Raw genomic sequence first — 12,691 nt, forward strand, 5'->3', positions numbered from 1 at the left:
ATCTCACCATACAGCTCACCTTGTCAATGTGATTTGAATTTGGACTGTTCCTGTCCTTTTGCTAATTATTTTTATATATTATTATATTATATTACATTTCTGAAAGGTGTAAAAAAAAAAATTGTAAATCAACAGACGTTGATCGTTGTCAAAACGAGCCATATAAGGTAAAAATTGAAAATTTTAAAACAGATACCCCAGAATATGCTTTGGTGCGTTTGGTGGTACCATTTAGCCCTGTGAATATATGCACAATTTAGAAAACACATGTTGTACATCTTAATAGTCCACGTCCTCACAGCCCGTCCTCTTTCCAAGTAAATGATGCTTATCAGACGGAAGGCATACAAAGTCTGGACCCAGCCTGGTGGAATTCACAACAGGAAAAGCAAAGAGAGGGAAGGACAATGTTCTCCCCCTGTGACATAGCATGTCAACTATGGCAATCATTTCCCTTCTGGTTCACATTAAGTCGTTCAAAGACGAGCGCTGTGTGAAGTGTTTTAGTGGCTGTTCCCACAAACTATTTCAAACAAATCCAGACTCCATCACTCCGTCAGAGGAGAAAGGGATTGTGCAACAGTGTCAAACGGGGCCCTCCTGTGGTCGTGCAGCTCACACTGCACAGTTGATAATAGTCATTCAACAAGAGACAGTACAGGTCTCAGCGAGACCAGTGACATCCAATGAAGTTCTCTGATGAACAGCTGGAGAGGGACTGCGACTCTGCTGCAGTAATTTGAAAAGAGATATTCATCTTCAGCGTTCAGCAATTAAGAACAAGCAGATAAGGAGAGTCAGTGATGTAGCAGATAACCTTCTTGGCACACAGACAGACAACCCTCTCGGTGTCCCTGTAATATTTATACATTTCTGGGGAACCAAACCTCTTTTGTTATAGTCTTTCCCTCACACATTTCCTGCTGTGAGTCAGTGCTTAGCGGAGACAGAGTAAAGGAGAGAAAATGGCTGCTGGATTGGAAAAGACAAGTATGGTCCCTCGCAGCCTGGACTCTGGGGCTGGCTCGAGCTCCAGGAAAGCCGAAAAAATGGGGACAAGAAGAAAAAAAAACCCCACTGAGGAGATGAGGCAGAAACAGACATGAATCGGGAGGGATGTGAAGAACAGAGGACAGTCAGTGATGCAGCCAGAGGCCTCAGACTTCCGCCAGCGTGTGTGGAGTAAAGGATCAGGTCTCCTGCAGCTGATTCAGATCCACATGTTGGTGGAGAAGCTTGGCCTTCAAAAGGGGATGGAAGAAGCCCCACGGCAAGTTCCTGTAGTCCGACGGCTCCACTTGTGCACAGCCCGCTTTGAGACGGTGACAGAGAGAAAGTGCATTTTCTGTAGTTTCCTTGAAGGACAGAGATTCTCTCATTTTTCTTCAGTTTTTTCCTCAAATATTTTAGGGAGGCACGTTACTGTGTGATCTACTGGCACATCTTCTGTTTGAATGGACAGTGATGGGGACTTAAAGTCACGCAAAAAAAACAGTTCATAAAAACTGTACCATCCTTTTAAACTTTGGCTTGAGGAATCAAGTAAATTGCATTGCAACTGTCTATAAAGCGAATGTCCGAATCATTATAGTCATTTTTTTGATAATGACTGTGTTTTTGATTGATGATTTCCAAAGCAAACTATCAGATGAACTCTTCATCGCTTTCATGATGGCGGTTTACTGAAGAATTACAGGAAGTCTGCTGTAACTGTAATTGGACATAATGTCCTATCGGATCGTCTCAGGGGTCCCGGGGATTGGGCCCATTAAAGGGAGCCGGGACAAATACGGAAGAAAATCAGTGCGACTCTCGGCCAAAAGAAACAGCAAGGGATCCTGGGTGGTGCAAAAGATTAGTTGGAAAAAGAACCCATCTTTTTATTTTTAGAGAAAATATTAGAAACATTTCTTGGAAAAATGAAAGCTGTGACTGGTGTATTTGCCAATTCAATCAACTAAGTAAACATTGAGCCCTCCACAGTTAGAGATCTCATGAAATGTGTGTGAGAGATACATCTTTAGCTTGTGTTTGACCTCCTCCCTAATGGGATGATTCGGTGCCATGTTTCAGCAGATTGACAGTCAACGAGTTAATCATTAGTAGTGAAGTGTGTTCACTGAATTTAATGTTGTTTCTATAAGCACTGTGTCTTATTCATTTAAAAAAAAAAAAAGATACAGGTATTTGCACCATGCAAGTACAATATGAACTCAACTATCAAAGTCACAAAAGATTACATTAAATCGTAGTCCCTCTAAAAGATGACGTCGTCAGATTGGGTAATCGTTCAGGTCGTTGACTTAGGGTTGTTGTCATTACACTGTATATTGCCACAAGCTGAACCTGAGGCCCTCAGGCCCCCTGAAGGTCTGAGGCCCCTGGGCAGTCGCCTGCTTTGCCTGGTTGGTAATTATATTATGACAACGAAAACTGACTGGTCCAGGATCGAGGCCCGGAAAAACCACAGCCACGACGCCGAGCCGGATTCCTGCTGCGTGGTGAATGTGTGGACGGGACAAGATGAAAACACTCACGATGGTCGGCTGGGAAAACCTCGGTTCAACTTTTTGTAAACGAGTGACGCAGCTTTTTTATGACTGCGTACTCCTCCTCGGGGTTGTATCTGGACTATCAAGCTCCTTCTGTTGAAAATCATGAAGTGGGTCGGTGCTAAGAGTCACAGAGGTAAACTGTTGGTAGTTGAATTATACACCTTTCAATACAATATGACATTTTGTCTTGTATATGAGAAAATCATATAAAACAGAAAAAACCTCTAGAAAAACTCAAATCCAATGTATTTCCTTTCATTTGGTTATTCCTTTAAAATAAATAATTTAATATGCAGTTCCCAATAACATGCATGAAAAATATTTTTCATAAAATCAACGGTGATGCAGACATGTAAAAAAGAAACTAAGAGGAGGACGTCATGAATGATAATGAAGCACTTCTCATTTTGTTTTCCCCCGGGAAATGAAATACAGAATTAATTAGAATTTTGCAGAGAGAGAGAGAGAGAGAGAGAGATCAAATAACCTTTTGACCAGACTTTAAGTTCATTAGCTGCCAGAAACCAACTTAGTCCAGGTGTGTGCTTGTGTGTCTGGACAAAAAACGAAAAAAAAACCTCAGCTGACGTGCCTATCACAGTCACCTTAAAAATCTGTGACAGTCTTTGTCTCAGATTTGATTGGATTTATTTGCTTTTGAGAAATGGAAAAAGCTTCATTTAATATGGTCTATGATGCTCAAAACACATGTTGTGATGTTAAATTTATTTCTGAATATGTTCAATAAATGTGTGATCCATTATGGTTAGGTGGTTGTGTGGTTCAATCTGCATATTCTCTGACTCGAGAAGGGTTTTCTTCTGCAAATAGTTGATCTGCACTGTAACATGTACATGTTGCTGGACATGTAAATGTTTGCACTGTTGACCACAGGAGGATTTCTGAGATTTTCTTAAAAACTTGTACGGGCGTTGACATCTTGGCTTGTGTGTTTTTGACTCAGAGTGAAAAACTCACATCAAGTAAAATGACATCAGTATTTTCATATACTCACCAAGCTCCAATTATATATGGAGGATGATGCTCTTCCATGCTGCTTTTCCTGTATTCCTGAGTGTTTTTCAGGCAAAAGGATTTTTCCCCCTTCTCAGACTTTAGGACTACAAGAAAATGATAGCCTACATATTATTGAAAATAGACAAATTGAAAAACAGACAACTTGATTCTTTAGTCAGACTTCCCATAATTTATTCTTATTCTTATTATTGTTTCCCCACACTGGAACACGTCCGATCCAAACGCGGGTCCTAGTGACGCTCCGCCTGGCCATTTAAGAGGTAAACTACATTTCCCACAAACGCTCCACAGGAAGTGTGTCCGCTCTCAAAATTGGTCCGACTCTGGCAAACCGCTAGCTAGCACGTTTAGGAGCATGTGTGCGCCGAGAACCGAGAAAAGTGACCGAAGAGCAGAGGGTTCGTCGCCAGTTACCAGCACCCAACTGACAGGTAAAGACTTATCGTGATAGTATCCAAGGAACGCCACTCAATAACATAACATACGAGCTGACAGGCTGCGTGGTGTTAGCATGTAGCTAACATTCACCAGGGATGAACTACAGTCAGCTGTCTGAATGAAGTCCAAGTGTGAATCAAACTTCAGTTCAAGTTAAACTGCTTTACTTGCTTCCACATTCCAAATATAAAAGAAATATAGTAAAGTATGTGGCCAAGTAAGTGGATGTTTAATGCATTAGCTAACACAAGTGTATAGAAATATTAATAAGTGATCCTCTGTGAATTGTCTCTTTGTCATCAAGCAGCATGTCCGAGGCGGTAACCCAGCGGATAAAGGAGCTGGAGGCAGAGCTGGAGAAGCTCAAGTCCCAGCTGGGGGAGCGTAGTGAAGCTGGAGAGGACGCGCAGGAGACCAACAGTCCATCCGCCAATGACGACACAGACGGCAAGCCTGCTGGGAACCGCGGAGGCAGCAGCAGCAGCAGCAGCAGCAAGAAGGGTAAGAAAGCCAACAAGGAGCGTCCCTTCGACTTCTCCGCCCACCCCCGGCGCCATGCGGCTCTGCGGCTGGCGTACCTGGGCTGGGCCTACCAGGGCTTCGCGGTCCAGGAGAACACGGACAACACTGTGGAGGCCAGACTCTTCGAGGCTTTGCTGAAGACCCGGCTGATCCAGGACCGACAGAGCTCCAACTATCACCGGTGCGGTCGCACCGATAAAGGAGTCAGCGCCTTCTCCCAGGTAGGTTCCCCAAGAATTGTGCTTTATCAATTTTTGAGCCAGTAATGAGGAATAACACATACTATGAGGGATGCAGCCCGATACACAGGCAATATATAGCCGTGCATTAGTTCATTGTTCTCTCATCCACAGGTGATTTCTATCGATTTGCGGTCCACACAGTTCAGCGGAGGACCGGGTGTCACGCTCCCTGAAAATGTTGATGTCGGCATCAAGAATAAAGCTGCCGTCTCCGAGGTTCCATACGTGAAGATGCTGAACAGAGTCCTACCCCAGGACATCAGGATCTTGGACTGGTCGCCAGTAGCAGAGGGTTTCAGTGCACGCTTTGACTGTCAGTCCCGCACATACCGGTACTACTTCCCCCGAGGAGCTTTGGATGTGGCCCTGATGGCAGATGCTGCAAAAAGGTGGGTGAAGACACAAAATCATAATCCCCGGATGTCGCGGCTTGAGGTCACGGCGCTGATTTGAAGTCCTTCTTGGCTCCCGCACAGATACGAGGGCACGCACGACTTTCGCAACCTGTGCAAAATGGATGTGGGCAACGGGGTCCTGCAGTTTGAGAGGACCATCTTGTCGGCATCAGTCAAGCCTGTGCAGCCTCAGCACACCTGCAGCACAGATCAATATGACCTCTTCGTATTTGAGATCAAAGGATTAGCCTTCCTTTACCACCAGGTATCAAGAGAAAACGATGGGGGTTTTTTCTACATCTTTGGTTTTAATAAATGTGAGGCCGTTTAGATGCAGTTCAGAGACAATGTCTTCAGCTAATGGACCTTTGCTGTCATCTGTTGTGTTATTCCACAGGTCCGATGCATGATGGCACTTCTTCTCCTGATAGGGCAGAAACTGGAAGCCCCAGAAATAATAAATAAACTCCTGGATGTTCAGAGTAACCCCAGAAAGCCCCAGTACAGGTGACTTGACTGCTGTTGAGGAGGTTGTGCATGTCTATTGCCTTTTCTTAATCTTTAATATATACTACCATTATGAGTCCCACATAAATGCTAATATATCATCTGCTGTGCAAACTAAATCAGTAACAACAACAACATAGTTACTTAATTTGTTAATTAGATATGAGTGTTAAACGTTTGCCACCTTGTCACTAGCATGGCGGTAGACTACCCTCTGGTGCTGTACGACTGCCACTTTGAAGGTCTGAACTGGAAACAGGAGACTGAAGAGGTGAACCACGTCCTGTCTGCACTGCAGCAGCACTGGACCCAGAGTACAGTCAAGACCCACGTCCTCCATGGGATGATCAAGGGTTTGGAAGCCGCAGGTGAGATTTGGACGGTTTTAAGATGCAACAGCCTGGACTCTGAACTGTGACTTTTTTTGCCACCAGTTTAAATGATTTTTTATTTGTGCATGTGAAACATTTCCTTTCACAAATTGAGGGTCTAAGGCGATTTTCATGACAACACCCCAGAAGCATAGCTGTAGGCTAGTTCAGACTACAAGACTTTCAAAGTCACGGAATGGCTGTGCAGTTCATACTACACAACTTGCTGTATTGTGATCAGGAGTCTTGCAGCTGTAAATACTTTTGCTTAGTTCTTAACCATTCTGCTCCTCATTCGTTTGAATAATTAAATACTGCGCATATGTTTCCCCCACTGCTCTCTATCCACAGGTGGAGTGTCCTTTAACCATTGTTGGTTAGTGGAAGGCAGCAGGCAGAGAAACTACCGACCATTGCTGGAGCGTCCGTGCTGCGAGAGCCTGGAGTCCAGGATCGACCATTTTGTGAAAAGAGGCCGACTGGAGCGGGAGGAAGGAGAGGATGGAGGTGAAATGGTCCACAGAGGAAAAAGGTCCAAACATTCCCACAATTCCCCCAGTCTGCCTGTGCCATCAAAGCAAAGTGAACATCAGAAAGCAGACATTTAATATTTTTCCTTTGGATAATGGACTTGGCCAACACTATTTTTTTAAATTAATTTTAGTGCGAGGGAGAAATAACCTGTATTTACAATCCACTCCAGGACACAACATAGTGGATTGTCATCTGTATTTCATTGAAACAGTGTTTCCAATTTTTATTTTCCATTTTCATGCAAATATTTATTTTGCTTCGAAATAAATACGTTTTGGGGAAAAAAAGTTTCTGTCGCTAAATTGAATGGGAACTAAGATTTAGCCGAACGGAACTAATGTCAAAGTCGTTTTGAGACGGGACGATTTTTGAGGTTGCGCCTGTCAAGCCGAGAAGCTAGCTCGCTAGCAGTCAGTTGAGTACAACCGGGAGTTGCAGACAACAAGTTTCCGGTGACAACGACCGTGTCTTACCTCATTCCACCTGACTGCACCTTTTAGTGACGGAGAGAGAAACATGTCGGCGACTTGTGCGTTTGTTCGCGTGCTTGTTGTCGTTTCGACGTGATCGACACTTGTGCTAACGTTAGCTTGTTAGCGGTTGTTTACTGACCCAGCCCCGCCGCTGTGGCTCTGCGCGGACTCCCACTGCTACGATCAGCTGTTTTTAAAGGAGGCTCTCACCTCTACGAGCGAAAGTAAGTAAGAAATGTGTGTTTTGAAACGAACAATAAAATAAAATAAAATAACTCAGGATGTGGAAATATGAGTTTTACTGTACGGGACGACTCAGATGTGACTTGCTGTCAAATGTAGTTTTTAGGTTGTGTATTGGCCTTAGTTCATTAGGACTTGGTCCACACCAGTGGTGTCTCTTTAGCCCAGTAGCTGGGATCCTTTCCGTGTAGTTCTCAACTTGTCCAGCAGAGGGCGTCATGTTAAACCCCAGGAAGGTTTACAAATACTTGTGACTTCAACCAGCAACACATGCGAAGTTGAAACATGAAGTCTGGCAAATTGCATTTCCAATAACTGCATGTCTCTAACTGTGGCATTTATAATGGTAAATATCCCGTGGTGGGAAGTAACTTCTGTACATTCACTCAACTGACTTTCACTTGACAAGATTATTCTCATGCTGCCTTGTAACTTAACTACAGGCCAATGATCTAAATAATCTTTCCCCCATTACATCAATCTCCCAACTGATCAGTTGCTTACCCGTTCTGATTATCAACACACTGTAATCACCCAATCAATAACATATTATCATCATTATTATTGTTGTCACAGGTCAAGAGGAGTATATGGAGCGTTATGTAAAATAATTCAATTTAGCCCCGTCTTCACCAGCTGAAACATGAACACATCAATAATTATAATCCAATAAGAACAATAAACTTTATTCTGACATTGGCCAAGTGCTTTTACTTATGGTATTTTAAATCTATTTAGCTGATAATACATTCGTACATGAATACATTTTGTCCTTGTGTCACATTATAGTTCCAAATTATTTCTATGTAACCGTTTTTTGGAATTGACATGAACTGGCAGTAACAACAATGTAACTCTGCTCACATTTTATTAATCGTTACTTCAAGATGTTCCTGGTGGGACTGACTGGAGGCATCTCCTCAGGGAAAAGCACGGTGTCTTCGATGCTGCGGGAGCTCGGCTGCCCCGTTATTGATGCTGATGTCGTGGCCAGGAAAGGTAGGTGATGAATACAAATTCCGTTTGAATACCAGTCAAATGTATCTGCCCCTCTTGGATCATCTATGGCATGGATATTGTGACTCGCCTAAATGTCCAAACTGTATTTTTATGTTACAGTAACATTTTGTATTACTATTATTATTATCATGGTTAAATGCTGTAACGGACGTAAGGAGGTTAGGCCTGCAGGAGGTTGATTAAGACAAACGCCTGGAGAGTGTGCATGAATCACGAAGTGTGTCTCCGCTGACTGCAGGGATGATGTTTCGCTTCTGTGGTGAAGATTAAAAAGGTCACAGAAATAGGTAAAGCGTGCACAGCTGCACGTAGGATTGAATATGAGGCCTTAGGCAATTAATTGAATTACACTCAGATACTTAGGTATACTCTTTCCCACCTTCTTCACTCCTATGTTTCCTTTGCTGTTGTGCAATTTTTCAAACTTTGTATACTAACTTGAAACGTAACAATATTGAAATATATATTTTTAAGACATTTAAAAAATGTAATCTGAGACATTACCTGCTGAATTAAAACAATGATTGTAATGGTGCCAAAACAGTCGTGGAGCCACACACTCATGCCTACTCTCGCATCGTCTACCACTTCGGGCCGGAGATCCTGCTCGACAACGGGGAGATCGACAGGCAGAAGCTGGGTCAGCTCATCTTCGCCGACGAGGAGAAGCGGAAGCTGCTGAACTCCATCACCCACCCGGAGATCCATAAAGCGATGCTCAAAGAGATCCTTTTGTACTTCCTCAGAGGTGAGGGAGGGGGGGGTCTTTACTGAAAGTGAGCCGAGGCGGTTTGTCACCGCTCTTTTCCTGTAAACACTCCAAAACAAAACTTTAAAAAGTAGAACTTTAATTTGCTTAATTAATTATTTTAACAACTGGAGAAGTTGCCTTAAAAGTGAACTTTTCATACACTACTTGTATTTTCTTTAAAAGTAATTAACTGGATTTCTGTCATGTAGTGCTGTAGTGTGGAATGTAAATGTGTGGACTCTTAATTCATTCTCTCCCTCCCTCTTCACCTGCCTCCCTAGGATATCGCTATGTAGTGCTGGATGTGCCTCTTCTCTTCGAAACCAGACGTCTCACTCAGTTTCTGAACCACACTGTTGTGGTTTACTGGTAAGAACCACAGGTTTCATATTTTGAATCATTCAAATATTTGTTTTTGAAAGACACTCGCCATTATGTCTATGTTTTTACCTCTTTATATCAGTCATTGGTAACCTGTCTCCAGCGCTCGCTGGGTTATTAGCATGACTCACTGCCTCTGGATTTTTTTTTTTTTTTAACAAGGCGCCCCGGCCGCACCATAAATAACTTTCATTGTCTGTTCCTCTTCAGTGACCCTGCCACTCAGCTATCGCGCCTGATGCAGAGGGACGGCCTGACCCAGGAGCAGGCCAAGCAGCGTGTGGCCGCGCAGATGCCGCTGAATGAAAAGCGAGGCTTGGCCAATCACGTTATCGAGAACTCGGGCAGCCGCGAGGACGCCCACCGCCAGGTCCTGCGGCTGCACACAAAGCTGGAGGACTCCATGGACTTCCTCTTAGTGAGGGTCATTGCTGTTGCTGCCACCGCCGGTCTGAGTGGTATACTGCTCTTTGCAGCCAAGATGCTTTTGTCCTAACAGAGGAAATGTGATGGGTTTAAAAGGGGTTCGGTCAGAGGTGTGAATTAAAAAGCAGGCAGGTCGGAGGCAACGATGCAAATTACTGTGAGATTAGTTTCACAGCACCCGCCACAACAGCTCAGTGGTGCGACGCGCTGTGTTGGCAGTTAACACGGACTCACATTGTTAACATAACTGACGAATGTGGTTTGGTGTGAAGGATCCCTATGTGCAATTTTTGCTGGGTTTTACTGTGAGACACTAAAATATGAAGGTGATCCCTGAGAGCCGTAGTTTCAGTACAAGCTCCCCTTCGCAACCTTTACTCTGTGAAGGGGAGATTGGAAAAAAAATCTTAATTTTAACGCAGCAGCAAACAAACATCTAATATCTGTAAAACCTTCAAACATGATGGATTGGAGAAACTATGAGATATCAAGTATTTGGTCACACCGTACAGTGTTTCCCCTACCATTGAATTGGGGGGGGCGTATAAGTCAAATAAATTTTAATCAAAAATAAATTAAAATTCTTTTAGTATTTTACATATAATGCCAAGCAGAAGTCATTTATGGTCACTTAACTCATACACCATATTCCTCATTCCTGTATAAAAAATTGTGGATGAAATGTGATTTGTGAAACCTAACGACCCCTAATACTAACACCCCCCCCCCCCCCCCAAAACCAGTAAACCTAGGGGATAAGCTGCCATATGACGCTGCTCAAATGTAGACATTTTGGGTGATTGCATGGATTTAAAATAAAAAAGAAGCGGAGAGAGAAAAGGAACAAGTAAAAGACCATAGTCACTGTTCTCACTGTAGTTATTATTTTTCTGCACTAACTCTCACTTTGTGTTTTAGCACAAGTTGCCAGTGCTGTCCCCCAGTCACGGAGTGCTCAGTCAGAACGCTCGAACGCTTAGAGGAGATGCAATGATTGAATGATGAGGAAGATTCACGACAGAATGTATCTGACAATCCATTTTGTAATGGGAACAGTGTGAATTTACACAAATGAACAGATGATATCTATCATTATATTTTCTTACACTTGAAGCTGTCCTCTGTAAATACTACGTCTGTGATTGTTTTCTGTTTGTTTTCCCCTTCACTGCACACTCACTTGTAACATTTGTAATGTTAGCTGCTTAACTGAAACATGAATGAGCCAACACCACTGTTTTAAAGGAACAAATATCGGATGGTATCGGTGTGGCATTGTGTTTTTCTTCTCCTTCCCTCACTTGGATGTTTGAGCATCACGTTGCAGAACAATGTGCAGAGTTTGACACTAGAAGACTTTTCACTCCAGTCACCTCAAACTAACGGTTACATTCTGCCTTTACCTTTCAGTAAAGTAAAGAAGTACATGTTTTCCGTTGGCTTATTTTTCTATAGCTGTATTCTTGACTATCGGGGCGCCACAGTAAAAGCCATTAATGCTATATTCAATGAAGTGGTTAAATAATATTTTCCATGTTTAAAAAATAATGAGATACTGGAACTTAACAAAATGAAAACCATGTAACTTGAAAATCTTCACAGAATTGAGTACATGCTTGGTGTTTGCTTGATAACGGGTAAGGACATGAGCAGGCGATTCACTGTGTCCACGTTTGAACATGCACAAATTTTAATACATAACTTTCTGACGTGCACAGTTTAAAATTACATGCACAAACACATCCAACCTTTTATCTGGAAGCCGTGTTAATACATTGACTGTAGATGCAGCCTGGTGGAGAGTATAATCCACCTCAGTTTCAGGAAAAACAGAAAGCTCTGAGAAAAACAATTCCCAATCATCAATACGGCACATTAATATATCAACACACTCCAGGTTGAAAGACTAGTCTGCCAGGACAATGGTTCATTTCCTGCCAATAACCTATAGTCCTGAGAATCACAACCTCTGTCCGCGAATGACAAAGATAAACCAAAGTGCTCAGGTTCACTTAAGGCAGGAGTTCTGTGTTTCAGTTTCTCTTCAGGTGTCAGTCGGGGTAGCACTTATTCTGATCCGTAGTCTTTGGCGACCGCCATCTTGGCATGACTTGAAACTGTCTTCACTGCGATCACCGTCATGAATGAACACTTCCAACGTTGTCAAAATGGTTGAGTCATTTTGAGGTGATCGACTAACTGACTCATTGCCTAATCAATCCAGTTCTTGCTACTATGATAGTGGATATAAATCATTTTGGCTGTACTGAAATGCATAAACTCTCCAAAGAATGAATCATTTTCTTCCTGCTGGAAACTGTGTTAGTGACGAGACGTCACGAGGAGAAGATCCTAATGAACTTGTACTAATGGTTCGCTGCGATGCCCTTGCTCTCGTTCCCGTTGGAGCTTAGGCATTGAAAATCCAGGCCCGCGGGCTCGCGGGGTGACATCACTCTGGCGAAGAGGGCCCACGAGCCGGCGTGGCTCACTTGGCTCTGTCCAGAGCCCCCACTCGCCTGCTCTTTGTTTTGATCAAGCCACCATGGGATTAATGCAAAGTGACTGGGGCTGCAGTGGGTGGGGGGCAGTGAGCCAGAGCCGACACGGCCGCACACAACACGTGTGACACACAAAATCACAGGAATCTCTTCAAACACATGCAAACAGTCCAAACAGTCCAGTCACACACATAATACATGATGTGGAGTCTTGGGCTACTTTAAATAAATAAAAAAAAACCTTGTTATCCAGGGGGCAACACGTTCCCCTGGCCAGCCTGCTGCTCGGCAGAG

General features: G+C 43.3%; 2 protein-coding genes across 3 annotated transcripts; both read left to right on the forward strand.

Moving 5' to 3' along the window:
• Positions 1 to 3,872: 3,872 nt before the first annotated feature.
• On the forward strand, positions 3,873 to 6,875 carry pus3 (pseudouridylate synthase 3). Of its 2 annotated transcripts, none has more exons than XM_035613298.2 (7): positions 3,873 to 4,024; positions 4,339 to 4,774; positions 4,907 to 5,184; positions 5,272 to 5,455; positions 5,588 to 5,697; positions 5,893 to 6,065; positions 6,420 to 6,873. In XM_035613298.2, the coding sequence occupies exons 2-7, from the start codon at positions 4,340 to 4,342 to the stop codon at positions 6,674 to 6,676; spliced, it is 1,437 nt and encodes a 478-aa protein (XP_035469191.2). In that variant the 5' UTR covers positions 3,873 to 4,024; position 4,339; the 3' UTR covers positions 6,677 to 6,873. The 2 variants fall into 2 exon arrangements, with proteins under 2 accessions (XP_035469191.2, XP_035469192.2); XM_035613299.2 differs by having other exon boundaries at positions 3,877 to 4,024; positions 4,336 to 4,774; positions 6,420 to 6,875.
• Positions 6,876 to 6,985: 110 nt separating this feature from the next.
• dcakd (dephospho-CoA kinase domain containing) lies at positions 6,986 to 11,160 on the forward strand. Its single transcript, XM_035613300.2, has 5 exons — positions 6,986 to 7,299; positions 8,206 to 8,317; positions 8,883 to 9,086; positions 9,371 to 9,458; positions 9,681 to 11,160. The coding sequence occupies exons 2-5, from the start codon at positions 8,206 to 8,208 to the stop codon at positions 9,964 to 9,966; spliced, it is 690 nt and encodes a 229-aa protein (XP_035469193.1). The 5' UTR covers positions 6,986 to 7,299; the 3' UTR covers positions 9,967 to 11,160.
• Positions 11,161 to 12,691: the final 1,531 nt, after the last annotated feature.

This window comes from Scophthalmus maximus, chromosome 16, assembly GCF_022379125.1.
Source record: "Scophthalmus maximus strain ysfricsl-2021 chromosome 16, ASM2237912v1, whole genome shotgun sequence".
NCBI lineage: Eukaryota > Metazoa > Chordata > Actinopteri > Pleuronectiformes > Scophthalmidae > Scophthalmus > Scophthalmus maximus.

Bases quoted from the DNA above. Each gene is read 5' to 3' on its own strand.
- pus3 (XM_035613298.2), top strand. From the start codon at position 4,340: ATGTCCGAGGCGGTAACCCAGCGGATAAAGGAGCTGGAGGCAGAGCTG. The intron at 4,775-4,906 runs GTAGGTTCCCCA...TCTCATCCACAG, and splicing joins GAGTCAGCGCCTTCTCCCAG to GTGATTTCTATCGATTTGCG. The intron at 5,456-5,587 runs GTATCAAGAGAA...GTTATTCCACAG, and splicing joins TAGCCTTCCTTTACCACCAG to GTCCGATGCATGATGGCACT.
- dcakd (XM_035613300.2), top strand. From the start codon at position 8,206: ATGTTCCTGGTGGGACTGACTGGAGGCATCTCCTCAGGGAAAAGCACG. The intron at 9,087-9,370 runs GTGAGGGAGGGG...CTGCCTCCCTAG, and splicing joins CCTTTTGTACTTCCTCAGAG to GATATCGCTATGTAGTGCTG. The intron at 9,459-9,680 runs GTAAGAACCACA...GTTCCTCTTCAG, and splicing joins CACACTGTTGTGGTTTACTG to TGACCCTGCCACTCAGCTAT.